A 27,579-nucleotide genomic window follows, 5' to 3' on the forward strand; every position below is an offset into this window, starting at 1 on the left:
GTGAAGAAACAGATTGTCAGAGCCAGAAGAGTATCCAGAAGTTACCTACTACAGGACAGGCCCAACAAAGAAAATAACAGAATGCCACTAGCCGTCACCTTCAGCCCCCAACTAAAACCTCTACAATGCATTATCAAGGATCTACAACCTATCCTGAAGGACGACCCATCACTCTCACAGATCTTGGGAGACAGGCCAGTCCTTGCTTACAGACAGCCCCCCAGCCTAAAGCAAATACTCACCAGCAACCACACACCACACTACAAAAGCACTAACCCAGGAACCTATCCTTGCAACAAAGCCCGTTGCCAACTGTGCCCACATATCTATTCAGGGGACACCATCGTGGGGCCTAATCACATCAGCCACACTATCAGAGGCTCGTTCACCTGCACATCTACCAATGTGATATATGCCATCATGTGCCAGCAATGCCCCTCTGCCATGTACATTGGCCAAACTGGATAGTCTTTACGTAAAGGAATAAATGGACACAAATCGGACATCAGGAATTATAACATTCAAAAACCAGTCGGAGAACACTTTAGTCTCTCTGGTCACTCGATTACAGACCTAAAAGTGGCAATTCTTCAACAAAAAAACTTCAAAAACCGACTCCAATGAGAGGCTGCTGAATTGGAATTTATTTGCAAACTGGACACCATTACATTAGGCTTGAATAAAGACTGGGAGTGGATGTGTCATCACACAAAGTAAAACTATTTTCCCATGTTTATTTCCCCCCCCCCCCGCCATTCCTCACATGCTCTTGTCACCTGATGGAAATGGCCCACCTTGATTATCACTACAAAAGGTTTTTTTTCTCTCTCTCTTTTCTCTCCTGCTGGTAATAGCTCACCTTACCTGATCACTCTCTTTACAGTGTGTATGGTAACAACCATTGTTTCATGTTCTCTGTGTATATAAAATCTCCCCACTGTATTTTCCACGGCATGCATCTGATGCAGTGAGCTGTAGCACACAAAAGCTTATGCTCAAATAAATTTGTTAGTCTCTAAGGTGCCACAAGAACTCCTTTTCTTTTTGCGGATACAGACTAACACGGCTGCTACTTGAAACCTGTCATTATGCAAGACAATATTTGATGTTTTTCTTAAAGCTCCAACTGCTGGAATAATGCAATTACATAAGAATTTCACCTTTCATTAAAAGCAAACGCTAATTTTCTTGCCCTCAGGAACAGAGTGCATCCTAAAGACTAAACAACCAGAGTCAAATAAAAAGAGCCCCAAAGGTGTCATTTTAAAAAAATCCCTATGGTTTCTGAGCTAATCTCATGGGGTTTGGTTGTTGTTTTTTAACTGATTTGTGATCACTTGGGGTTGAGAATTCCTGTCCAATAGCAGCGGAAGACTCCAGGGAAGATTGTGCTCAGCAGGGGACAAGCTGAACCCTTTCCTCATTAATTTACATTCTCCTCCCTCCCCTTCTCCAGGATCCTCTCCCAGTATCCCCGGGTCCCTGGCTGTGGCTTCCGCTGGAAGGAGCCACCAGAGGAGTCACTAGAGAGTCGCAGCCCCAGTCCAGCTCCCTCCTTTCCCCCGAACCTGCAGCTCTCTGTGAATCCCGTTGCCCTGCCCCACCCGGGAGATAACCACGCCCCCTTCCTTTCTGACGTGGTCCTGGTTCTTCTTGCTTCTGCCCTGCGCTGATTGGGGCTCGCGGCGTTCCAAAGGGGCGGGCTCACGGGGGGATTTAAACTGCAGCTGGCCGCAAGGTTCTGAAAGCCTCTCGTTTTGCTGAGATAGTCTGGTGCCACGTGGTGAGGTCGCTCCGGGTAAGTGGCAGCCCCCCGCCAGGGTGGAATGGGGCTCCCTGTCTCCGCCTGTTAGTTGCGGGGTCCGTCCTAGCTCGGGGCTTTGGTGGTCACTTTGCACCCGGTCTGGCAAAGTTTGCTCAGGCTCTGTTTCCCCATGATTCTCCGGGCGGGGAGAGGGCAGACAAATCCCCCCTGGTGCTGCTGGGAGTAAGCTGCTGCAGCAGCAGCTGACGGGGAAGCCGTGTCACTCATGGCCGCGGCGCTGATTCTGTCCCGCGGCTGCCGGTCGCTGGTGCGTGGCGGCCTGCGGCCTCGCAGATGGAGACCTGCCCCGCTCCGCTTGGTGGTGAGTAGGGTGGGGATGTGTGTGTTTGGTGGGGATTCCCCCTGCCATGCTGCGCATGACTCTGACGGCATCCCTCTCTGAGATGCATGGGCCGTAGGCAGGTTCTTTGCCCTTCCCCAAGTCCGCGTCTCTTGTTCGGAGAGCAGGGACCGGGCAGTTTAACCCGTCCTCCCAGCCGCGCCCGCAGACGGGGGCTCTCGACGTGGGGGGGGGGGGGGGATACGGGCCACACTGGGACATGACATGCCTGCCACTTCGTCCTGGGCGGGGGGTGCTGTCTCCTCCAACCGCTGCGTCTTAAATACCCAGACCCTGCCAGTGGTTAAACGGTCTGGTGAAGGAAACCTGGGGAACTCAATGTCCTGACCCACTATCTAGCCTTGGCCCTCATGCCCAGTTCTCTAGCCTGTGGTTTGCACTGACTGACCCTGGAAACTGGTCACCATATGATGCACCATGTCTGCGTCTGTAGCTGCAAGAAACTCACCCTTTCCTGCCTTTCATTTCAGGAAGCTGGTCAATAGGATGTCATCTCTGCAGTGCATTATTTGTAGATCAAAGGGCAGTTTTCCCCATCTAAACGAAAGAGGTGGTGGCAAAAAATAGCAGTCAATATAATGACTTTGGCTGTCAATAGGTCTAATGCTTCCAGCTAACCTAGAGCAGGTACTATTAAATAGGCCCCCACAAACAGTGCTGTCATCTGGGGCTCCATCCTGTGGGCTGAGAACACATTTTCCTACTTTATAGTCAAGCCACACTTCCTCTTATGAAAAGCATAACTTATGCAATCGTGTAATCTCAGTGGTCATGCAAAAAGAAATCTGAGAAATTAGTGACAGTACTTCATAGTATTTAGCTGGTTCCTTTGTAATACTTATCAATAACTCTAATATTCTAGCCATGTCTTCTTTGGTATGACTAGCCAATCCCCTTTGGAATCTGGGGGGCAGGAGTCTTAAGCTCCTTCCAGAATATAGACATGGGTCTTTCAGTACTGACCCACAAGGCTAGCATGATCAAGTACTACTTTTAAGTGTGGCTTAAAACCAATTCTGGGATGGGGGGGTAGAGATCTACATTTTTACCAGCTGACTCAAACATGGTTCCCCTGTAGACCATAATTGTGCCGAACTGAACACATAGTATCTTTCTTATCCTAGACATTACCATTTACCCACTGGTGTTGCTATGGGAACCACAGCTCACCATGTTTATTATTGTGTAGGTCTTTTAGAATTTTTAAAGTTCAACCATGGAGCACTGATATCATTTTCTGCATTTAATTCCCTTTTAAAGGGGAAAAATCACAAGTGAATAATCATAGGACCTTGAGAGGTCATCTAGTCCAGTCCCCTGCACTCATGGCAGGATTAAGTATTATCTAGACCGATCCTGACAGGTGTTTGTCCAACCTGATCTTAATCTCCAATGATGGATATTCCACAACCTCCCTGGATTATAATAGTGGATTACACATAGTAGGCTCACTGACTACACCTGGAGATGATGGCTGTTGCTATCACATCCTTGGTTTGTTGGCTTTTCTGGGATATCTGATGGGCTAAATTGATTTGATCCTGATTTGAACAAGAGTTATGTGTCGATGGCATTCCTTCCTCTGGTCCAGGCTGAATCAGTTTCTGGCTATTTGGGCAAGAATGCTGAATGAGATGGAAAATATGTGGTCACTAGAGAACTTGAGCATTTTTTTGGAAGAGTCCAGGCCCTGACCAAATTCAATCATAGGTACTGAAAATCCCAGATTCCCCCTCAAAACTCAGTGACTTTAGTTAAGTTTCACATCTTATCATAGTGTCTTAAGTGTTAACTGTTTAACTATATTAATGAGTGCTCAGGTGAAAGACATTACAGGGTATGTCTATACTACCTGCCAAATTGGTGGGCAGCGATCGATCCAGCGGGGGTCGATTTATTGTGTCTAGACTAGACGCGATAAATCAACCCAACCCCCCCCCCCCCCCCGAGTGCTCTCCTGTACTCCACCACTGCGAGAGGCGCAGGCTGAGTCAACGGGGGAGCGGCAGCAGTCGACTCACCGCAGTGAAGACACCGCTGTGAGTGATGCTCAGATGAAAGGCATTAGGGTTTGAATATGTAAATGTCTTTCTGCAGTTCCATGCCTCAGTGTGTTCCCATTCTAGTGAGGAAAGAATGTTATGAAGCTTTTTTTTTTTTTTCAAACTTAGGGCTTGGCTACACTTGCAAGTTACAGCACAATAAAGGAGCCCCAGGTGCACTAGCTCACTACCCATCCACGCTGGCAAGGCACATAGAGCGCTCTGACTCTGCGGCTACAGCGCTGCTGGTACTCCCCCTTGGCAAGTGGCATAATATTTGCCGCTCCACTGCTGGAGTGCTGTGGCGCCAGGGTGAACGAGGTGTTGTATTACTGCGCTCTGATCAGCCTCTGGAAATGTCCCATAATCCCTTTAAGTCAAGTGGCCACTCTTGTCCTTGTTTTTGAAACACTGCAGGAATGCAGATATGCCCTTTGAAAGCTCTGTTTCTGACAGCTGGCTGCTTATCTGCTCCAAGAGAAAGCAAGCCATTAGTGTGTGAGTGTGTGTGTGTGAGGGAGAGGGGGAGAGGGAGAGAGAGAGGGAGAGGCCGCTGGGGGGTCTGCTGCTGTCTGAACTTACAATACAGCATGCTGACATGCTCTCGGCCCCCCCCCCCCAAAAAACCCACTCTCTCCCCCCACATACACACAACACACTCCCTGTCACACTCCACCCCCCTCCCCCACATTTGACAAGCACGTTGCAGTCACTTGCATGATGGGATAGCTTCCCATAGTGCATCGCTCCCAGTGCTGCTGCAAGTGCCACAAATGTGGCCATGCCAGTGTGCTTGAAAGTGTCAGTGTGGACAGACTGCAGCGCTTTCCCTACTGTGCTCTCCGAAGGCTGGTTTAACTGAAAGTGCTCTACATCTGCAAGTGTAGCCATGCCCTTAGATGGCTTAACTGTAGAGTCCCGTGCAGATACAAAATCTGTATCTGCATCTGACCTACAGACATGGTCCATGAATAGATATCTGCAGATTTGCAGGGCTCTACTTAACTTCAGTTTAAGGGTGCCGGTGCTTTCAACCTCAAGGAGGATAAATCAGTTATCTGACTTACTGGAATATACCTCTTTAGTAAAGTGCAGTGCTGTCATCCTCTCTCATTGCTGAACAGAGTGCTATCAATAGTTCCATAAACGTTCAGCTCTGTGTGTGGAGGGGGGAAAAAGGCGGAAGAGACTCCACAAAACTTCTGCTGAAAAGGGCCTGCCAAAGAGTTTTTTGCGAGGGTAATTAGCATAGTGACTGACATTCCAGTACAAGTTTTTCTTGCTGGTTACATTTTTTTTTTTGCACAAGCAGAAAATGCCAATTTCTACCATGTAGATGCTCACTGTGTACTCAGTTTTTTGTCCTAGAGACAGCATCTGATGCTGGCACACTTTGGCATCTAAATATTTGGAAATAAATGCAATCCCACAAAGTATTTGTAAAGCTTATTTTTATTGCAGGGGGGAAAAGCTAGAAATTCCCGGTTAAGTCTCTTATCTGAAATGGTTTTCATTTTTTGGGTCAGATCTTCATAATACTGCACCAGAGTTTACTCTTTGTACAGAAGAGGTATTTATTGGGTGGGTTGAATGAGATCATTTTGAATATACTGTTCTGAAATCTAACTACTGAGAAAGTGCTGATTATCCCCTTGGTAGGGCAGAGGTGAATAAAGTTCCTTTAAAAGACTAAAGATTCTCTTCCTTCCTCCCTAACACCACAAAACTTGGTCAAGCATAAAACTCAAGGCTGATGTCACATGGTATCGTCTGGCTATACGCTGACTTCTTGCTAAGTAGCATGATGAGATCAGTCAGTCTCTGCAGACTGCTTTTGAGTAACTGAGGGCAGGCCTTACCATGAGGCGAACTGAGTGCCAGACTGTGGGAGGGCGCCACTAGGACCCAGAGTGTAGAAAATTGTCTGCTGCTGGTGCATCTGTATTCTCTCTCATCTAGATGCACAAAGATGGTGGAGTGCTGTGCTGGAGGAAGGAGGGCACAAGAGACATAACTGGCAGGCAGGAGAAAAGGAGAGAGGGAATAACAGAAAGCAGCAGGAGCTGCAGGGAGAGAGAAGAGGAGGAGCCTCTTATGTAGCTCTGTAGCACCCCCAGGAGCCTGGACTGATTAACACCAGCTTCTCAGGGAGCTTCCTGTTTCCTGCTGCTTCCCTGATCCCACTTGAGGAGAACAGGCAGTCAACTGAAGTATAGGAGCCAGTTAGGCCCTTAAGACGCTGATATCCTCCCTCCCTCAGGCCCTGCTACCAGCCTGCTTATTTGTCCCCTTCAATTGAGTGCGAGCCACTATCGCTGGCACGGAACAGCAGTCATGAGTGAAAGAAGAAAATGCCCCTCTGGGGTAGCATTCAGAAAAAGGAAGCTTTTCTAACTAAGGAGGAAGGAGCTCTCCTGAGATACATAAACACAAATGTTCACGGTGAGCCTTCTGGCCCCAGTGAGGATGTGAGTGGTGAGGAGATGCCTGATCTTCCAGTTAGTCAGCGTGCAGGTGACGGGAGCTACTGCAGCATCCATCTCAAATGGATGTAACCATGCACACTCCTGAAGAAAAGTGTAGATCAGAGAAGAGTGTTGTGGAGTCACAAGAAACAGCTGCTGCTGAGTTTAGTTCCTTAACTCTAGATGATCCAGGACTGTGGATCCACTTGAGCAGTAGCCTGAGGGACTTCCTTGTACTGCATGAGTCACAGCAAGTGAAAAACTTCATGTTCCCCAAAGACAATGAAAATAGAAGTTTCCATCCAACATATTACTGGCATAAAATACCCAGTGGTGACAAAGTGGAGAGGCCATGGCTTATGTACTCTAAAATCCAGAATGCTGCATACTGTTGTTGCAAACTCTTCCAGTCTAATGTTCCAGCCACATTGGGTTCTACAGGAACAAAGGACAGGAAAAATCTGGCTAGGAATCTGGCATGCCTTGAGAAGGCAGCAAATCACCAGAGAGCATTCCATAGTGGATGAGACTAAGGTTAAAGGCCACCATAGATGATCAGCATCAAGAGAAGATTGCATCAGAGTCTCTTTACTGGCAAAATGTTCTGAAAAGGCTCATAGCATTCTCACAATGGCATGCTACCCAAAACCTAGCACTGCGTGGCACTTCAGATCATCTATATGTGCCAAACAGTGGAAACTTCCTTAAAATTGTGGAGCTGATGGCTGAGTTTGAAGCTGTACTCCAGGAGCATCTAAGAAGAGTCACCACCCAAAAAATGTACACACACCACTATCATGGAAAAACCATTCAAAATGAGATCATACAGTTACTGGCAACAAAAGTCAAACAGAAGATTGTGGCAGATCTGAAGTCAGCAAGATAGTACTCTGTTATTCTGGACTGCCCACCTGACATCAGCCATACGGAACAAATGGCTTTAATGGTGCGTTCTGTAATAACAGAACCTAGTGAAAATTTCCCTGCAATGGTGACTGTCAGAGAACATTTTCTAGAATTTATTGACATTGATGATACTGCAGGAGCTGGTATGACAAACGTGCTTCTTAAAAAGCTGGAAGATATGGGAATTGCGATAGCTGACATGAGAGGTCAGGGCTACAATAATGGTGCCAACATGAGAGGAAAGAACAGAGGAGTGCAGACACAGATCCGACAGTTTAAACCCTTGAGGTGTTTTTTTGGGCGGGGGGAGGAGGGGCTGGTTTTTTTTTTGTTTTTTTTTTTTGTTTTTTGTTTTTTTTTGTCGCATGAAGTTCTCCTTCATTGAACTTGGTGGTCAGTGGTGCAGTATCAGCTTCTAGTGAGGCTGCTGAATTTTTTAATGTAATGCAAAGCATCTATGTATTTTTGTCTGCATCAACTCATCGATGGCAAATTTTGAAGCAACATGTGGGAACATCCTGTCTGACACTGAAACCACTGAGTGCCACACGATGGGGAAAGTCGAGTGGAGGCGATAAAGCCGATCAAACACCAAATTGGGAAGATAGATGGTGCCATTGTTGCCATTATGGAGGATAATGCTATGACAGGAACTGTTCATGAGAGAACAGTGGCAGAGGGAAATGGAATCACCACAAACATACATAACTTCACATTTCTGTGTGACTTAGTGTTGTGGCATGACACACTGTTTGAAACAAATGTTGTAAGCAAGAGACTCCAAGCTGTTGACAGTGATATATCTGGAGCAATGGAACAACTGGACAAAGCAAAGTCATACCTACAGTCTTAGTGCTCAGATGAGGGATTTCAAAATGCTCTGAAGAGTGCACAGAAGTTGGCAGAGGAACTTCACACTGAAGCTATTTTCCCACTCATTCAAGAATAAGAGTCACTGAAGAAGACATTTTGATTACGAGGCACGGGATAATCCCATAAGAGACCCCAAACAACAATTCAAAATTGAATTCTTTATCCAGGTGCTAGATTGTGCAATACAGTCAGTTGAACATTTCATGCAGCTCAAGGAACACCACAGTATATTTGGGATGGTTGTATGATATTCCAAAATGCCTCACTATACCTGAAGAAGACCTACACCAGCAATGCAGGGCACTAGAGACAGTGACACATGATGACGTGTGATATTGATGCAAGTGATTTAGGTGATGAACTGAAAGCCCTTTCAAGATACATTTCAGCAGGATCAACTCCAAAGGCTCTTCTGGAATATGTGCACAAATAAGATGCCTTCCTCTTGACAAATGCTTTTGTTGCTCTGCGCTATTCTATTCTAACACTTCCTGTAACAGTTGCCAGTGGAGAATGCAGCTTCTCAAAGCTGAAGTTAACACATCTATGCTCCACAATGACACAGGAGAGGCTGGTCAGCCTTGCAACCATATCAATAGAATATGAGCTGGCCCAGACTGGACCTTCAGGAAGCAGTTCAAATCTTTGCAACCAAGAGGCATGGAAAGAACCACTTTGATTATTCAAATAGATAAAAATGCCAGTGTTTACTATGCAGACAAGAAAAGTTACATTTGCTGTTCAGGCATTTGGAAGTTACCTTGTTCAAAAATCTTAACAGTTATTTTAAGTTCTCCTTTATTGGGGTAGGTAGCAGAGCAGTACCATGAGAGGAGTAGAACAGGAAGAGGGCAAAGTGAGATCTTTCAAAGTTTTTTTTGACCCAAGCGAGGGGACATGGGGGCGTCATTTGAGCTCCCTGCCTCAGGTGCCAAAATGTTTGTGGGCCAGCCCTGTCCGTGACTCCAAGAAATAGTTATTTGCTACTATCTGTGGTCATTCTTGACCACTCAGCCTTCTAGAATTTCAAAACATAATAAAACTAACTGTCCCTGAATGTTTCTTGTTCCTTAACTCTCTCGCAAGCAGCGGAAAGGATATCCGCTCCTAAATACAGGTGTTCTCGTAGTTTGCCGGAGTACAAGAACGGGCAAGAGTTGGTGTAGTGTAAATGGTAACACAGTATTTGCTATCTAGGTGCTGTCTTGCATTTAAACTTGCAATATGTTATGTTCCTTGTCTAATTCTCGAAAATATAACTTTGGAAAAAGTACCCAATGCAGAATAAACAGAATACTATGAAAGAATACTTCAGATTAAAATTACAACTCAAGCTATACTTCCAGTACAGTATATTTACATATTGTAATGGAATTGCTGTCTCTTTACAAAAAGGTATAGATTTAAAGTTTTTTAAAAACAAGCAAGATACATGATCTTGCTAGAATAAGTTGGCTTTAAATTGATAACTGCTCAATCAATTGCGTACATTCATTCTGCTGAAATTTAAATTATGCTTTCATAGTATTGGTCTCCAATGTTGTCACTGCTTTTTTGTTTAAGAATTCATTTAATCTGCTTCCATTCAGCCGCACTCTCCTGTCATGTGATCTCTGGACTGACACAGCAAGAACTCCCAGGACTTGACTAGTTTGCTGTGTTGCAGTTTCGAAGGAGGGTGGAGCTCTAGTGTTAAACCAACTTCCTCTTTAAAGTTTCTGAACTGCTTTACCAGCTTGGCTGTATCACGCTTAAGGCTCTAGACACTGAACTACTTCTCTTTCCTCTTAGAGTTTTCAACAACTTCATTCTGATAAGAAAATGTCTGTCCTTGAAAGACTTTTTCAGCACATTGATGAACACCAGGATCTCTATGTTCAGGTAAGAATTCTTCCACACAGCTATTAAACTACTTAGTTCTACTGTAATACAGGACAAATAAATTTGTATGAAATTGAAAAGCATCTCAACAGGTGAGACTGATTAAAGGTCAGCTTGGTGATTTGTATCCTTTGGTTCTATTGGTTTCCCAGTGACTTAAGTGGCATGTAACTTATGGTTGGAGAGACTGTAAACAGCATAATTTTAAATATAATTGTATACTACCCTATTATAGTAAAATGTCTAAACTTCTAGTGAACAAGTAGGAGAATTTTATACTAAAACTAATAATTTTCAAAGTGCGTCATAAATTGCAACTGAATTTCACAACAGACCTACAAGGTAAATGCTTTTACAGTGGGGAAAATGGACAACTCGCCGTGAACAAGGCCTAGAGGGAGTTGGTGTCAGAGCCAGGATTAGGATTTAGTAGTTCCTAGATTCCAGTCCTGTGCTGCTGACCGTCTTTCTCTTACTTCAGTAAATATGGAGAAACTAGAAATATCGCTGCATTACCAAACATCCCATTAGCTAATGCCTTTGACATGTGTCTGATCACTCTGGGAATATCTGGACAGTAGAAAACAGGCTGCTGCATGCTAGATCTTCACATGTTACTAAGTGAGGATTGTATTGCAATTCTCTTATCTAAAACTCTGGAGGGACTTAACTGCAATATAGTGCTTAAATGTTGTATAGCTCTTGTGTCTATAAGAATATAGGAGTAATCAGCACAGGTGTTTAAGGTTGTATTCCTGGGCCCTCTGGTGGTAAGGCGAAGGACTAATATCTTTCAGAAAACTATAGCTGGCACTAGATGTTGAAACAAAGCACCACTGGTAGAAAGACCTTGTATAGACTTGAGGTACGGCATGTTTTTGCTGTAGTGCATTTACAACCTAGTACTAAGTCAGGAAAGAGTTAACACTTTCCTCCTCTTGCTACTGTATGTGATTGAGGGGTGGGGTGTTCTTCAAAAGCCAGCTCTACAGGAAGCTTTTCCAATTATAGCAGCCATCATATATTACTAACTCTCTTAAAACAGAGAAGGCCAGAGTCAGCAAAGGGTTAATATCAGGGTTTTGAGGGTTTTTTGCACATTAAGTAATGTATTTCTTAAGTGTCTTTCATCAGCTACTCTGAACAATCTGGATTGCACACAAATGCTGTAAAACCACTCAAACCTTTTTCCCCTATAAATAGCGGCTGGCCCGATGGGTGGCAATCCAGAGTGTGTCGGCATGGCCCGAGAAGAGGGATGAAATCAAACGAATGATGGAAGTTGCTGCCAAGGACATCGAGCGGCTGGGTGGCACAACTCAACTGATGAATATTGGCACCCAAAAGGTATGAAGAGATGCTCATCTAGTTGCTACCCCATTACTAGAAAATAATTCTCAAGCAGAATACTTACATCCTGCATGCCAGTTAAATTCCTGACAAAGCAACTAACTATAGGCTGCAGCCTATATGTGGGTGACCAGCAGTTGCCCAAATGGGAGCAGGCTCATATTTCTCCTATTCCCCAGTCTGAAGCCTCTTGTTGACACTAACTTGCTCAGCTGCTGAGAACTAGTCCACTTCAGATCCCAGACCTGATCCCTGAATTAGGTATGGTAGGAATCTGTGCTACAACTTTAAATGTTCTGTGAGCTGGGATTTTTCTCTGAAGCACCATAGTAACAAGAGTCTGGGATATATTGGGAACAACTGAATGTGAAGAGAGTCACAGTACAAGCAATATGTTACAACATGTGTGACCACACAACTTAAATCCAGGCCAGCAGACCTTAAATGTTGGCTTTCACACATACTGCTGCTTCCATAAGTGACTAGAAGATGCTATTCTGACAGGTTCTCTCACTAACTGGATCTTCTAGGTTTAAAATCTTGTTCCTCTTCCCTCAGAACCTTTAATTTAGAATATGCTACATCTAGTCCAGGCAGGGCTGGATGCAGCTAAAGCAGCACTGACCATATTTCTCATATTAAACTGGTAAACTGCAGTTACCAGGAAAACGGCACAGCCGAGTGTGTGCCTATTTTCCCTTATACTTACAATGCACATGACTTCCTTGGTAAAAGTTAAAAGTACTTTGGCCTGTAACTAAATTATGCCTAGGTTTTTGGAACTGCACAGACCATTCCAACATAACTGTGGCTGCTTTGGTCATGCATAGTCCCTTATAAATTGCTCTTCCTCATACATAGTCTAAAGAATGATCCTTGCCCTATTTTCTTTTTATCTAGATTAAAATCTAGTTCCTTAATCTTAAAGGGAATTTAAAGCTTGTTCCAGGTAGTGAGGTGACTAATCAAAAGTTAAATATTTGTTAATGGAGGCCTTCCAAACATAAAGATCCCTGAAAACATGATGCTATAAATTTATTTCTCTAAATAGCACCATCCCTAGCCTCATTATGCTTATTACACATAAGCAGTACCAAAAATGACTGAAGGAATAGGATTTGGCTTCAGAGGTCTCCTGTTGCTTAATTCCAGCCAAATGAAGGATATGGTGAAGCTGCACTGAAAGTGAAGCATCCGTCCTGAATTTCTTGACGTGATGCAAAGCAATTATTGTAAACTTCTGGCCCCACAAAAAACCTGCTCACCTGAGGAGTTTACTGAGTGTTAAATTGACTGTTGGAATTTCATCCAGTGAACATAAAACTTCAGGCTGCTGTATTCAGTTCTCCACTGAAGTGCGTTTGAACACTTTTTTATTTTAAGACTGCCTCAAGTGTCTGGTTTCCTATAAATATTTAATCTCCTTACTTGATGTGGTACGGTAAACGCATGGCATGTTGCCTAATACTTCAACAAATATCTTACTGTGTTTTTAGGCTCAGCCTCTACTACATGTACAGCCATGGTTTTGTAACTGGTTTGTGATGCAGTTTACCTGGCTAAACTGGTCCCTTCTTGAATTGTAGCCACGTGATCGTTTTGATAGTATTAACTTCACTGTCCACTGTAGCTTAGACCACGTCAGTGTTTTGCTACTTGCACGTGGCTTGTAAAATCACTGATTCTCTCACCTGCACAGTGCTGGAGTGCTTAGTTTGTCAAAAACTTGCGGGGAAAGAGTCAGTCAAAACTACTCAAAGCATATGTTGTTTTTAACAAAACCAAGTGTGCATGCATTGGTATTTAATTACTCTACAAAGCCAAATTAAGGATCTAAAAACTGTGTGCTTCTAAGTACTTTATCCTCCCTTCTATTAAAATGCATCCTATGCTAAAATTCCTCTTATTTTTAGCTCCCTGATGGATCAGAGATCCCACTACCTCCAATTATTCTCGGCAAACTTGGCTCAGATCCACAAAAGAAAACGGTGTGTGTTTATGGGCATCTGGATGTCCAACCTGCAGCCCTGGACGATGGCTGGGACAGTGAACCCTTCACCTTGGTAGAAAGAGATGGTAAGCGCTATAGGCTTCCTGGGAAGAGTCCAACAAGTGTTCTCTTAAACTGGGACGATCTCTCCTGTGGGGAGGGGTGGAGAATGGAAGAGCTTGCAGCACTAATTTTCAAACCTTCCTCTAAAAGCGTTAAGAACAAAATGGTAAACAAGCCCTGCCCTTGAAGTAAGGGGGGAAAATGTGAACCCTCCAATTTCCAAGTTCGACATGTTTTCTTCCCTCTCGGACAGTCCAAGTAGTGTTCATACCCACAGTGAAATGGCGGTGTTGAATTTGCCATCGGTTTCCATGGTAACTCACTGGTCATAAGCAGTTGTTCGCTAGGGCTGAATTCTTGTGCTGTCAAAGCTAGCAGGCCAGAGCAAGGCAAGTAGCTCTGCATCACCTTTGACCCTGGGATTCTGGGCTGCAGCAGGCACCAAAACCACTTCTGGCAGAACTTAAACAGTCCCCTATGCCATGGTTACAGCACCTTCCCTGGGCTGCTCTGTGCCTTGCAGCACAAGCCAGAATGGCCATTCTGGCATCTGCTTCGGCTTAGCTAGGTGGGGTTTGGCCACTGCACTAGGTGGCATCACAGAAGACTGCAAGCTGTCTTGTACAAAACCTGTGCCCAGGGGAATTTTTCCCCCTGGACAGACTGGCATCAAAGGGCTATAGGGATGAGGCTCACACACCTCTTTGTGAGCAGGAGTAGTTGCAAGATCTCACCCACAGCCACCAATAGTAAAGCGTGCTGAAAATACTTTCTCCCTCTCTCCTGATTCTTTAACGCCTGTCCTGCTACGATGGTCCCTCCCCATGTTTCAGCAGATCACAAGCTATTTTTATGGTCCGGAGATTCAAAGGCTGTATGACCAAATCTATTGGAAAGATAGGCTACATTAGTTTAAATTGATCTTGATGCATATGCATCAAAGCTAACAATCAGTACCTTGCAAACAGGCTACTTAAGCCTCTGATCGCTTTTTGATGATCACTTGGTGTTAGCCAGCTTCATGTGCTGGAGTAACTTGGACTTGATCATGTATAGTAAGTCTAAATCATTGCTGGTAGTTAGAGCAAAGGGCTGCATGGAGTGTGTCCTTGTTTTTGGCCCCACTGTGCCACTGGAGCAGCACAAAGGGGGTAGTAAAGCTGTGCATAACAAGAGCTGATGGTTCCTCTAGTGTAATGAAACCTGAGACTTGCTGGAACTGGTTCTGCCCTGTCCTGCCTTGCCTTGCCAGTGCTGGCACGTAGGGGGCATAGCCAGAGCTCTGCAATCAGGTAGTCCTCCCAGCGTAACGTGTCTAGGAGTCCTGAGACTGCTCTGTTCTGGTTCTTGAACCAGCCCAGGCTGGCCTTAGGTTTGTAAGGATGGAAGATGCATAAAGGCAGCATATAGACACCTCTTACTCTTGGGTCTCCTGCTGAGCACAACTTGGTTAGACTCCAGGACTGAGCTCATAGTGCTTAAAGAGGTGCCTATTCATTTAAAACTTCTTGGCTCGAGTGAACTATATTAACAACCTTCAAGTCTTCTAAATATTTCAATGAAGCAAAAACAGTGTAAAACTTTGCCTTCAACTATTACCTATGTTTAGAGAGAGAAAGTATGTGTTAGGCTAAAGGATCATTTTCATAAAATAGCACAGGGGTGGGCAAACTTTTTGGCCCAAAGGCCACATCAGGGTTGCAAAACAGTATGGAGGGCTGGGTAGGGAAGGCTGTGCCTCTGCAAACAGCCTGGCCTCTGCCCCCTCCCACTTCCTGCCCCTGCCCGCCCCCTTACCGTGCCCCTCAGAGCGGCAGGATAAGCTTATTAGAAAGCCTGGGAGGTGGGCGGGTGCAAGCTGCGCTGGCCGCTCGGTGGCATAGCTACAGGGGAGGTGGGACAGCGGGGGCCGGGGGCCAGCATTCCTGGCTGGGAGCTCAGGGGCTGGACAGGATGGTCCCGCAGGCCATAGCTTGCCCACCTCTGCCCAAAAGGTTCCTTTCCGTTTTTTTCCCCAATGCCAGTTGTCAGCTTTTCTGTTGAAAGTGCTAAATCAACAATTCTCCTCACAACCTCAGCCGAGCCTTGATGAACCTTGGACTCTGCTGAAGCCAGCAGCCTCATCCTTTACATTCTGGTGTGGGATGGGGCATGCAACTACCCATCTGGGTACAGCAGGAGGGACAGGAGAGTGAGTGCTTCTCAAGGGCCCATCCACAGCAACCAAACTATACTCCCCACTTACAATTTTATTAGTGGCCCAATCTTGATATAAACCAGTTTGGTTCTGTCTATTACATGAGACCAAACACTGTTTTAGCTCCATTCCTGACCTGTGCCACAGCCCTGGCCCATCTCCTATAACCTACACAGGCTCTAGACCCCCTTGTTCTTACACCTGCTCATGCCCAGGCTTCTGCTTGCTCCATCTTTCAAAGTGGTTCTTTCACCACACTTTCTTTGGGGGGAAGTCCACGACCGCTGCCGTGCCAGGAAGGAATGCAGCTTTCACAGCGGCTAGGACAGGGGTGGGCAAACTTTTTGGCCCAAGGGCCACATCAGCATTGCGAAACTGTATGGAGGGCCGGGTAGGGAAGGCTGTGCCTCCCCAAAGAGCCTGACACACCTTCCCCGAACCCCCAACCCATCCAATGCTCCTTGTCCCCTGACTGCACCGACCCCTATTCACACTCCTACCCTCAAAGAGGCCCCCCCAGGACTCCCACACCTATCCAAACCCCCCTGACTGCCTCTTTGCCCCATCCAACCGCTCCCTGCCCCCCAGGACCCTTTGTCCCTTATCCAACCCCCCCTTTACCATGCTGCTCAGAGCAGCAAAGCCCTGCCGCCTGGCCAGAGCCAGCCGCACTGCCCGGCAGGAGCAGGCCAGAGTGCTGGCGTTGCGTCACATCGCGCTGAGGCTGCAGGGGAGGGGAGACAGCGGGGGAGGGTCCAGGGGGCTAGCATCCCCAGCCAGGAGCTCAGGGGCTGGGCAGGACAGTCTTGTGGGCCACAGTTTGCCCACCTCTGAAATAGCACCAAATGCTTGATGATTAGACTTCTAAATGTACAAGGCTGAGACTTCAAATGCAGTCCAGCTGTAGTTGCTCTTGCTGTCAGTCTGTGTTCAATTTATACAATCATATCAGAGATTGGAAGTTGAACTATGTAGGAAAGCACTAATTAAAGTATATTTCTGGACTATACATTTATTTTGCTAGCAAAATTTTAATGGTATACGCCTAGTATATTCTATTCCTTGGTCTGAAGGTGAACCTGGTCTACAAAATACCTCTTTAAACACTAAATGATTTTAAAAAGCAGGATCCTGCAGAACACCCATATTTCTGAATATATGTTTGTGGGGGAGGGGAAGAAATTCTATGCCAAGTTACAGATTTTTAAGCTCAGAAGGGATCATTAAATTATCTATTTTGACCTCCTGTATATCGCAGGCCATTGGATTTCTCTCTGTTACTAGGCCCTGTGTTAAACTCAATAACTTGTTAGACTAAAGCATATCTTCCAGAAAGGCATCCAGTCTTGATTTTAATGACTTCAAGGAGAATCCACCCCTTCTCTTGGTAGCTTGTTCCAGTTGTTAATTATTCTCACTATTTTAAAAACATGCCTTAATTCTCATTTGAATTTGTCTGGCATCAGCTTCCAGCCACCAGTTCTTATCTTTCTCTAGTAGATCAGAGTCCTTTAGTACCTGGGATTTAGAATACTTTCCTGGTAGTACTAGTTTCGCTGTCTGACAGTCTGTACTTGGCTGTGGAGGAAATAGCAGGGACTTGGCCCTAAAGTCAATTTAGAGCTCTTGTGACTTGATCACTTAAATGTTCTCCAATCATACTTTTTTCTGCTGAATTTTCATGAAAATGAGTTTTCGATCTTGTAAAGATTTTTTTTTTTTTTTTTTCCAGTGGAAAACTTCAGTTTCTGTCAAACCTGATGCTAGGCCACAACTCTGAGCCTAAAGCGTCAAGTGAAGCTGGCAGAATCTGAAGCAAAGCTGAAGACACACTAGTGCTAAGAATGTCTGATGTGAGCAGCATATTGCGAGCATATTAAGGCTTGCCTGTGTGGGTTAAAGTATATCTGGGATGAGCTGTATGCACAAGACTTCATACCAATGTTCTTTCCCTGTATCTGGCTGCTGTAGGAAAACTGTACGGGCGAGGGTCAACAGATGACAAAGGTCCAGTGCTTGCCTGGCTGAATGCCCTAGAAGCTTATCAACAAACTAAACAGGTATTGTACCTAGAGTATATTCTGCTAAACTCAGCTTGTTAGTATAAGGCAGTTCAAAGGTTATCCTAGCCACAGATTAGTCAAAAGTCTAGTGAATGATACAGTAATGGTATCAGTCTGAGATTAAATTAGTACTGTCATTTTGTGTAGGTGTACATTCTATTCTAATTGCTCAATTTAGCTCTAGCATAACTTGTTCATTGACAGGTCAGCTTTGTCTTTCTGAGCAGCAATTAGGACGCTGGTTAGTCTTACTCCCTCAGTGTTTCTTATTAGCCAAACATGGAATGAGACAAATGGGGGGGGGGGAGGGGGAAATGCTGAAACCTCTTGCAGGAGAATCAGTCAAGCCTAGCCAGGTCCACTAAGGGCTTTTTTGTCAAAAGCTGCTCTGCTCTGATTTTTAACAAAGTTTGACTCTGAGGAGTAAAACTGACACTGCAATTTGAGGCTGGGAGAGGCAGATGAGTTGAGATTGCCTCTGAATTGGCAACTCTGCCAAGTTTAGGAAGATCATCTAACTTGAAATAGGAATATGATCAGAAATTGAAAATCACTACTGAGCCTCAACAACCTCTATTATAGTAGCACAATAAAGCTGACGCTCTGAGAAGTGACATGTCTGTTTTTTCTTTTTAGTAAAGCTCACTGCATGGTCCTTACATGCAATCATCATCATCCTTCTTTAAATAACACTTTGGTACCAGCTGCCTCTGTTTTCAAAGGAATTATGAGTAGATTGAACTGTTCTCCTCTCTGTAGTAGGCAGTCTCTATGAGCTTCTCTTATGCTAATAACATCTGCCTGGGAGATCTGGGGTCTGATGTCTTTGGCAGACTCTATCCCTCTGCCTCCATTTCTCCACCTGTAGCAATGTGGATGACTGACTAAGCTATTTATTTAAAATAGTACATAAACTAGAGGTGTGTGAGTGTATATATACAACTACTCTTGTTGAAAGCTAATTTAATGCCAAAATCCTCTTCATAATTCTAACACAATGAATTACACAAAATGTAACTAAGATCATGGATGGGGAAGATAGGATATCTTTCTGTGGGAAAGAATAGTAAGCATAACTGCTGAAAAAGCAACTAGCTCTTAAAACAAGCACATAAGGGACCACAGAAGTTGCAAGGGGGACAGAGGTGCCTGAATACAACAGTTAGGCACCACTGGCATTACCAACCCCCTGCTTGGTTACCTACAGAGTCAAGCAGCAGCTAAAGTCCCAAGACACATAAGTTTCCACCAACAAATTCACGAAGGTACCTACATTTCAGCACCTGGGCTGGGCCAGTGCTGCCCAAGACCTGATACTGACCAGCAGCTCATGTGTCTGATACCCAAGCTCTGATAGGGATCACAGATTAGGCTGTGTGTCTTGCCTTTGGGACTTGATCCAGTGGGTACTCTCTGAGCACACCACAACCAGACAAAAGGAGCAGGGGGTGCCCTTATATCTCTCAGGCCAGGGGTCAGAGCACTTCTCTGGGCTGTGTGAGACCCAGGGCTCAGATTCCACCTGAGGTGGATCAGGGACTTGAACCTCCCACATTCCAGAAGACCTCCTATCCACTGGACTATGGGGGAATTGTGGGGCAGGCATCTCATTCTCTTCTGTTGGAGCTTGTTCCACTGTAAAATAAACACAAACTGGTCCAGAGAGTAATTGACTCTGTAGTGGTCAGGACTCTCGCCTCGGAGGTGGGAGACCTGAGTTCAAATCCCTGCTCCACATCAGGCAAAGTGAGGATTCAAACCCAGATCCTGGATGAATACTCAACCACTGGGGGCTGCTGGTATCCCCACCAGTACCCCTTTGAAAAAGGACTGACCTGGTTTAGGCATCTCTCTCCAGGAGTGAATCCTGAGTGGAGGGAAGCACATACCTCAGACCTAGTGCCATGGGCCTAACTCCCTTTGAGGAGCAGGGCTTTGGCCACACCTCTCTACTCAGCAGTTCCTACTGGCTAGCTTATTTGGCTTTCTGCGCAGCATTCATGAATCCCCTTTGGCACATACCTCTCCCTATGCATCCTATGGGCAGCCTGCGTTTCTGTTTCAGGGTTGTGAATTCCACTAAGCAGGAGGGTGCCTAAAAGTTAGGTGCTGCAATGCTGAAGTCCCCCTTGTGAATCCCGCCCTAACAGTGAAAATATTCTTCAAATAGAACATAGCAAGTCTGGCCTATCGTCTTGGGAACTGTGTGCTCTGAGCTTCTACTGATGCAAAGTCCTTATCAGCAAAACTGCAAGCACTTCCTAAAGTTACACTAGTGTTTCTGTCGTGGAACTAGAATGCCTGTATTCTATACCTTAATCGCAAGCACACCTAACAAATCTGCATGAACTGGTATCTGAGCAATGTTGAATGTTTCCATGCTTGTTTCACTCCAAAGGAAATCCCAGTGAACATCAAGTTCTGTCTGGAAGGCATGGAGGAGTCTGGCTCTGAAGGCCTAGATGAACTGATTTTTGCTCAAAAAGACACTTTCTTCAAAGATGTGGACTATGTTTGCATCTCTGACAACTACTGGCTAGGCAAGAAGAAGCCCTGTATTACATATGGCCTCAGGGGAATCTGCTACTTTTTCATAGAGGTAAAGTCCTGAAGAGTAAACCCTTCATTTCTGTATTTTAAAATCCTGTTGCTCACAAACTGCATCTCATCTCCTTTTTGTTTAAAGAGCTGTCATTTTTAATTCTTGGCATTAATATCCATTGCTGATCTACACTCTCTTTTTTAATTTTTAAGATGAGCAATTGTCTTCCAGTATGATATAACTAGCTCTATTCCTGTATGCCCCAAGCATAGCACCCCTCACCTCCCCAACTCCCCATGAACAACTGTCATACTTTGGGAGGAGGGTGTAAACCTCTAAAACTGTTGTACAGGATATTTTGCTGACATTAGCAATGATTCAAACATCCCTAGTGCCAAGTTGTAGCATGGATCTTTTAATCTAGGCAACTGACGTCCTGTAAGTGAGCTAAGATATAGGTTGAACAACGTGGCAGATGGTTTTTGTAAGTACTGTAGACTTATGGCATTGAATCAGATTGTAAGGCCTTTGGAGTAGGAAATGTCCCATGCTACACTCGTACAATTTCTGGCACAACATGGCCCCAGTCCTGGTGGAGGCCTCTTGCTGCTATCACACTCAAATAATAAACTGTCTCTCTGCTCCAGATGCTTGCAGTATAGCACTGTTACTTCTGTGTGTTTGCTGACCTTTGCTAGGGGTATAGGCCATTGAGGGGTTATTAAACACTGACGAAACTAATGTCTGTCTGATTACAAGCTTGTTTGCGTCAAACCAGGTGGAATGCAGTGACAAAGACCTTCACTCTGGAGTTTATGGCGGCTCAGTACATGAGGCCATGACTGATCTCATTGCTCTGATGGGTAAGAGAAACATATTTGCCTTTTATGCTACAGCATCAATGTTGCCCAGTCCATGCTTGAGTAACTGTCCTACATATAATGCATAGTAAAGAAGCTCTTCAGTTTAAAGTTAAAACTATTAATTTACACTGTAAAGGGTTCCAGTGTAAAATTTACTGGGCACTGTCTGACTTTAAAATTAGCCAACCCCACTGAAATGGTGGCTTTCCAGGGGAGACAGGCAGGAGAAACTGCAGGCAAAATGCCCTGTATGCTGAAATACCCATCTGAGGAAGGAGGAGTTGTGTTGATGTTTTTTCATCAAGGTTTTTAGGGAAAGCTGAGGAAGATGTTGACTTATGGTCCTGGAGCTCTCACTTGTCCATAAATGGCTGCTTCCCTGCCAGCCATCTTATAAAACGTAATATACAACTCTCCATGGAAGAAACTGATTTCAAACAGTCTGACAAAGAGGTTTATAATTCAAGGAAATGCAGGTCTTGAATATACCTATTGCATGAGTCACTTCACAACTAGAGCTGACCTGAAGAATTGCCAAGTATCCCTTAATTGGGTTGTACACAGTTGTAGCTACCCTATTTATGGTATATAGAGAAGGCTTTCAGTGGGTTAACTAGTCCTCAGGAGTAGCCTCTAACCTGTGTCTCTAGTACTGCATTTCTTCCTTTCTGTCTCCTGACAATTCTTTAAAGAAAGCAAGATTTCAAATGACATAGGTTTCAATTTTTAACAGTAACATGGAAGCAACACTCTCTGAAGAGTGGTACTTAAGTCTGGTTTCAGACAGATCTTACAGGATTTTCTTTTGCAGGCTCTCTTCTGGGTAAGAGGGGGGAAATCCTCATTCCTGGCATTAATGAAGCAGTGGTGCCACTCACTGATGAGGAGCTGGAGTTGTATCAGAAGATTGACTTTGACCTGAAGGAATATGCAAAAGATGTGGGAGCAACGAAACTACTGCATGACACAAAGGTACAGTGCCTCTCTTTCTTTCTTTTTTTTTCTGTCCCCACCTCAAATTCCTCTTTCTGCTGTACAAATTCAAGGTATTCTAGACTGAAACGTTCACTGCATCTGTGAGGGACGCTTACAGCTGCCTCAATAGACGAATTTGGCACTGAATTAGTTTTTTTTCCATAGGCAGAATATCTTGACTTCAGCACAAAGCTCCTGCTGCTACATGCTAGTGTGCGCTGCATTTGTAGTGAACTGGGGAAAACTGGCTTCTGGTTTTGCTGTAAAACCTATCCCAAAGGGTAGATAGCATGTATCTCCCATGGAAGTCTCTTCCTGTTGTATAAAATAGCTCATCCCACTGCAGGATTGTTACCTACAGTAACACACTATCACCATAGTACAAACACATATCAGACTTCTCTAGTGTATGGCTTACACTAGTTTTCAAGATGACCTGAAACACCTCAGTCTTGATGTACCTTGTGTTAAGGTAATATTCAAAGTCTCACTAAGAAGAGCACTGATCTTGGCTAACTAGGTTAGTCTAGGTTCCTAAGTGTCTTTCCTTTACACATTCTTAGATCTAATGTCTCCTAGCAGCAGTTTCACTTCCCCAAATGTCCTGTGTGAGAGAGCCAATGAGAAGGCAATCTGCATCCTTACTCCATTGAGCCTGGATAGAGATGGAAGGGTGTTGTAGATAAAATAATCACTCTTAAAAGGTGAATGAATATCCTATTTCTCTACCTATTAAATGTAGAGGAAACACTACTATCTCAGATGGAACTAATAAATGTTGGTGCTCTTCCAATGCTGATTACTGTTGGCATGACTGCATAATCTGACAAAGTCCCATAGCTAGTTCTTAACATGTCACCAGACTCTCAAACTTTAGACACAAGCTCGCTAAGTCTGAACTTCCCATGCATAACATCTCCACAGGAATTGTGTGGGACCACTCCAAAACAACACAGAATTCCTCTACGTGCTGTACAAGCGTATTACAGGTCTGCAAGTTGAACGTACACAAAGTTTCCTATGCCTATTCATCTCTGATCCTAAAAGGTAGAACATTGCTTTCTCAGCCTTGTATAATCCTTTCCCACAAATTTTGCACTCTGCACCCCCCCCCCCCCCAAAAAAAAATGCTGGTCTCTGTCAAATACTGACGACAAAACTGACTTCCCAGGCTGACCCTATGCTTCACTGGCCGTTCTACACATCACCAACTGTTTCCAGATTAGATATGAGGGAAGAATCAAATTGGTTGGCAAAGCTTTTCCTACTATCTGAGCACCTTAGCCAGTCAGAAATCCTAGGTAAATGCGATTTCAAGATGAATTTTTGATTAAGTGGCAGTCCCCATGTTGCGCATCGTATGGAACTTAGTGAGAAGAGCTGTTGCCCCACCACTGGGCAAACGTCTCCTTTCAAGACTGCTTTTATCAGGCCTAAACTGAATTTTCAGGGTAGGAATTAACTGATCTCTTTCGGAGGACTAATTCAGATACTCTATACGGACATCTTGTGCAAATTGCTGCTTCAGTTGCTATCTATGCTTGAACCAGACCAACATGGTTTAATGCAGGTTGTCTTGCCTGCCTTGGGTAACTACTTTTGGTCTTGAAATTATGGCTATAAGTAACTTTAATAATTTTTTTCATTCTTCTGCAGAAAGATATCCTAATGCATAGGTGGCGATACCCATCCTTATCTCTCCACGGAATTGAAGGAGCCTTCTCTGCATCAGGAGCCAAGACTGTGATTCCAAGGAAAGTAACTGGCAAATTCTCAATCAGGCTAGTGCCAGACATGACTCCAGAAGATGTTGCCAACCAGGTAGGTATAAGTTGGGACTGGCTGAATCTTTGCTTTTTAAAAAAATTCCCACTTCCACCCTTGTACACGGGTGGAACCATGTTAAAACCCTGCAACCACAGCAGCAGTTCTGTCTTTGCTGTCCTTTACCTCCAAGACCTTTATTTGGATCCAGCAGATGTAAGATGCATCTTAGCTCTGACACGACCATAAACTGAAGTTTTTGATATGGTGTTGGTGTCTTAGTCCAGCTGTGATAAATAGTTTATAACTTAACAATAAATACCTAACTCCAGCATGCATTATGCACTGCTTGAAAGCCTCACTTGCATAAATCTGATACCTAGTGGGTTGACATCTGCTGAAGGTGAATAACTTCTGGAGTTGGCTTAGTGAGCTTTCACTTTAAGGTTGGATCTTACAGGGTGTGGCACCTTTCAGGGTCAGACTTTCAATAGCTCAGCACCCAGAAACCCCCACTGAGAACCACCAAGCAGGTGGGTGCTGGGCTTTTCTGAAGATCTGGCCATCATATGAGGAGCTCCTTGAGGTAGGGGTTATCTCTGTGCAGTACCTAGCACCGTGTAGGGTTCCAAGCTGATTTGGGGCTTCTGCGTGTACTATAATTCTAACGGCAATCTAGCCGACTCTTAAACTAGCTAAGACTTCTTTTTGTTCTGGAAGTTGGCCTCTTGCTAGTCTAGATTTGTGACCTGTTAATTGGCTCTTTATAATTCTAGTACTGCCCGCAAGGTGCTTCCAATATCCAGGAAGACACTGTCCCTGCTTGGTGTTTGTGTTACAATAACAGCCTCCAGGCAGACCTTTCCTGCTACATTAGCTTCACTTACAACCTGTCTATCTAGTAAGACAAGCCAACAGGAACTTGTATGACACTTCTGAATGTGTTAATCCTAGACTTCTAATTGCTCAATCCTTTGGTACTAAAGGTTCAAGATTACCTCACCAAGAAATTTGCTGAGCTGCAAAGTCCCAATAAGTTCAAAGTATACATGGGCCATGGTGGAAAACCTTGGGTGTCAGACTTCAATCATCCCCACTACATGGCTGGCAGAAGAGCAATGAGGACAGGTCAGTGGAATTAAAACTTGGGAATTTACGTCTAGCCCGTTCTGACACATCAAATGTTGATCTCGCTAGTACCAGCACTAAATGGTGATATCAATGTAGCAGCAAGATGTCAGGATTGTACATACAGTATGGCTGGTAAGCATGGAGCTATGCAGGTGTAATACCAAGATGTACACGGTCATATTTGGTCAATACTAGGATGAAAAGCCAAGGTGCTGCAGCAAGTAGTGGTTCAATAGGAAGTGTTTTCCCTTAGCATCATACTAAAACCAGTCCATTACTCTGGCTTAATGTTTTTGTGCATTAAGCTCTAGAAGTTGGGATCAGGAAGCCAGTTCTACCTTTGGTTGCACCCATATAGGTCCTCCTGATAGCAGCAAACATTTGCCACCAGTGGGTCAAATCTGCCCTTCCGAGTCCTTACTAGATCACCTGCCATCTTTAGGGATCCCAAAGAAAACATGCTGGGGAAGATGCACTAACTCAGGAAAACTGACACAAACTATTTTTTAGTCTTTGGAGTAGAGCCAGACTTGACGAGAGAGGGAGGAAGCATTCCTGTCACTCTCACCTTCCAAGAGGCAACAGGCAAAAATGTAATGCTGCTTCCTGTTGGAGCTGCAGATGATGGTGCCCATTCTCAAAATGAGAAACTGAACAGGTAAGGGACACCGTGGTGTCTGGACAAACTGGGTGAAATTTTTTTGACCAAAAAGGCAAATTTAGCAACAGCCAAAGCACTTCAGTTTTTCACTTTGTTTTCCTTCAATTTTATTTTAAAACAAATATTAAATGCCCCCAAATCAAAATGTTTCTGGTTGAACAAAATATTTCATTGGTTTGGTCAAGTGTAGTTTTGGAATTGCAACCATACCAAAAAAAGCAGCTATTTGCACAGCTCTGCTTGTTACTGTACAAGCCTTGAAATGCACCAGTAGCTACCTGTGGCGCTGGTTGCGATCTCTTTTCTCTCAAAGATTTATATTGTTCCTTCCATAGAGGAGCTGTGACTGGCTATGTACCTCTGTACTAAATGCTCACTGCATACAGTCGCTTGCAATTCTACAGTCTTGCTAGCTTCCTCTTCACATAACTTCTCTCACACTGTTGATCTGGCAGCTCTTGATGCAGGCAGAATGTCCGTGGGCACTCACAAGAGATCAGACTAATGCACAGAACTCTTCTCCCCAGGTATAACTACATCCAGGGAGTGAAGCTGCTTGGCGCATACCTATATGAAGTATCACAACTAAGGGACTGAGCTAAGGAGGTGAAAATCCCAAACATGAAATCATTTTTGTGGTTCAGAGTTCTGGAAATCCTGCTGACGAGTGAGCTTAGACTACCGAATACCTACAGCTTTACTTCTTCCCCCCTCCCCCTCCCATTTTTCACCCACCAACACTCAAACTCCTGCAGCGGAAAAGCATCAGGCCCCAACTCTAGAAATCTTGGAACACCCAGTAGCAAAATACTCTTCCAGTGCACACTCCACGTCTTCTGTAGCTGAAGAAATGGAATGAAGAGACCCTTTCTAAGGACTGTCTCCAAAATCTGACAAGTGATTCTGAATCACTTCACACCTGCCCTTTCTGCTTCTTTGAATCAAGCCTATAGCTTGTCATAGGCGTTCTTTCTCCTGGCTTGTTTAAAACTGAAGTGAGAACTAACAACTCTCTTCCAACTTAATTAAACTAGCTAATCCACTAAAGAACTCAACATCTTGACCATCAGCAGTTACTGAAGGAGGTTAATCTAGACTCCATGGTAAGTCCTGGAAGCACTCCGTGACAGACTACAAAGGGTATACTGGAATTCCTGCAAGCTGTAACGGGGCCATCTCTGCTACCACACTGACAAGGAGAGGGGTGGGATTGCTAATTTTGTTGTATGTAGCTCTTGCTGTTCATGCTTGTTGCACCAAGGTCTGCAGACAAATCTGGATATAAAGCATGCAATGAAACTGGCATTTTTCTAAAGCTGGCTTTGTACTTATATAAATTCTGCTAAATTAAAAAAAAAAAAGATGGCTCTATCACTTGGCTGTTGGTTTTCTTTCAAATACCTTATCTGAGACTGTAAAGGTCTATTCTGGCCCATGGACACCAGCCCACCCCCATAAAGGCCACAAAAGAACTAAGTGGCTTTTTTGGTGCAAGAATATCCTGCTTAGAATGAAAAGCAGGGAGGAGGGAGTGCAGCACTGAGTGCTATGGACAATCATATCTGTTGCACAACGTCTTGGCAGCCCTGGGGAAGCTACTGTAGATGTGAGCATGATTCTAAACCATCTAAGAGTGAAATGAAGTATT

At 44.5% G+C, this 27,579-nt stretch overlaps 1 protein-coding gene across 2 annotated transcripts; it reads left to right on the plus strand.

Annotated features, from left to right (window-relative positions):
* Nucleotides 1–1,656: 1,656 nt before the first annotated feature.
* On the plus strand, nucleotides 1,657–27,314 carry CNDP2 (carnosine dipeptidase 2). 2 transcript variants are annotated; one of them, XM_074944726.1, is made up of 12 exons: nucleotides 1,657–1,798; nucleotides 10,243–10,332; nucleotides 11,536–11,679; nucleotides 13,596–13,758; nucleotides 17,904–17,992; nucleotides 20,394–20,594; nucleotides 21,316–21,400; nucleotides 22,212–22,372; nucleotides 24,032–24,196; nucleotides 25,126–25,267; nucleotides 25,781–25,928; nucleotides 26,459–27,314. In XM_074944726.1, exons 2-12 carry the CDS (start codon nucleotides 10,273–10,275, stop codon nucleotides 26,526–26,528), a joined length of 1,428 nt encoding a protein of 475 aa, XP_074800827.1. In that variant the 5' UTR covers nucleotides 1,657–1,798; nucleotides 10,243–10,272; the 3' UTR covers nucleotides 26,529–27,314. The 2 variants fall into 2 exon arrangements, with proteins under 2 accessions (XP_074800827.1, XP_074800826.1); XM_074944725.1 differs by lacking the exon at nucleotides 1,657–1,798 and adding an exon at nucleotides 1,979–2,126.
* The last annotated feature ends 265 nt before the right edge of the window (nucleotides 27,315–27,579 follow it).

The sequence above is a fragment of the Natator depressus genome, chromosome 2 (assembly GCF_965152275.1).
Source record: "Natator depressus isolate rNatDep1 chromosome 2, rNatDep2.hap1, whole genome shotgun sequence".
Lineage (NCBI taxonomy): Eukaryota > Metazoa > Chordata > Testudines > Cheloniidae > Natator > Natator depressus.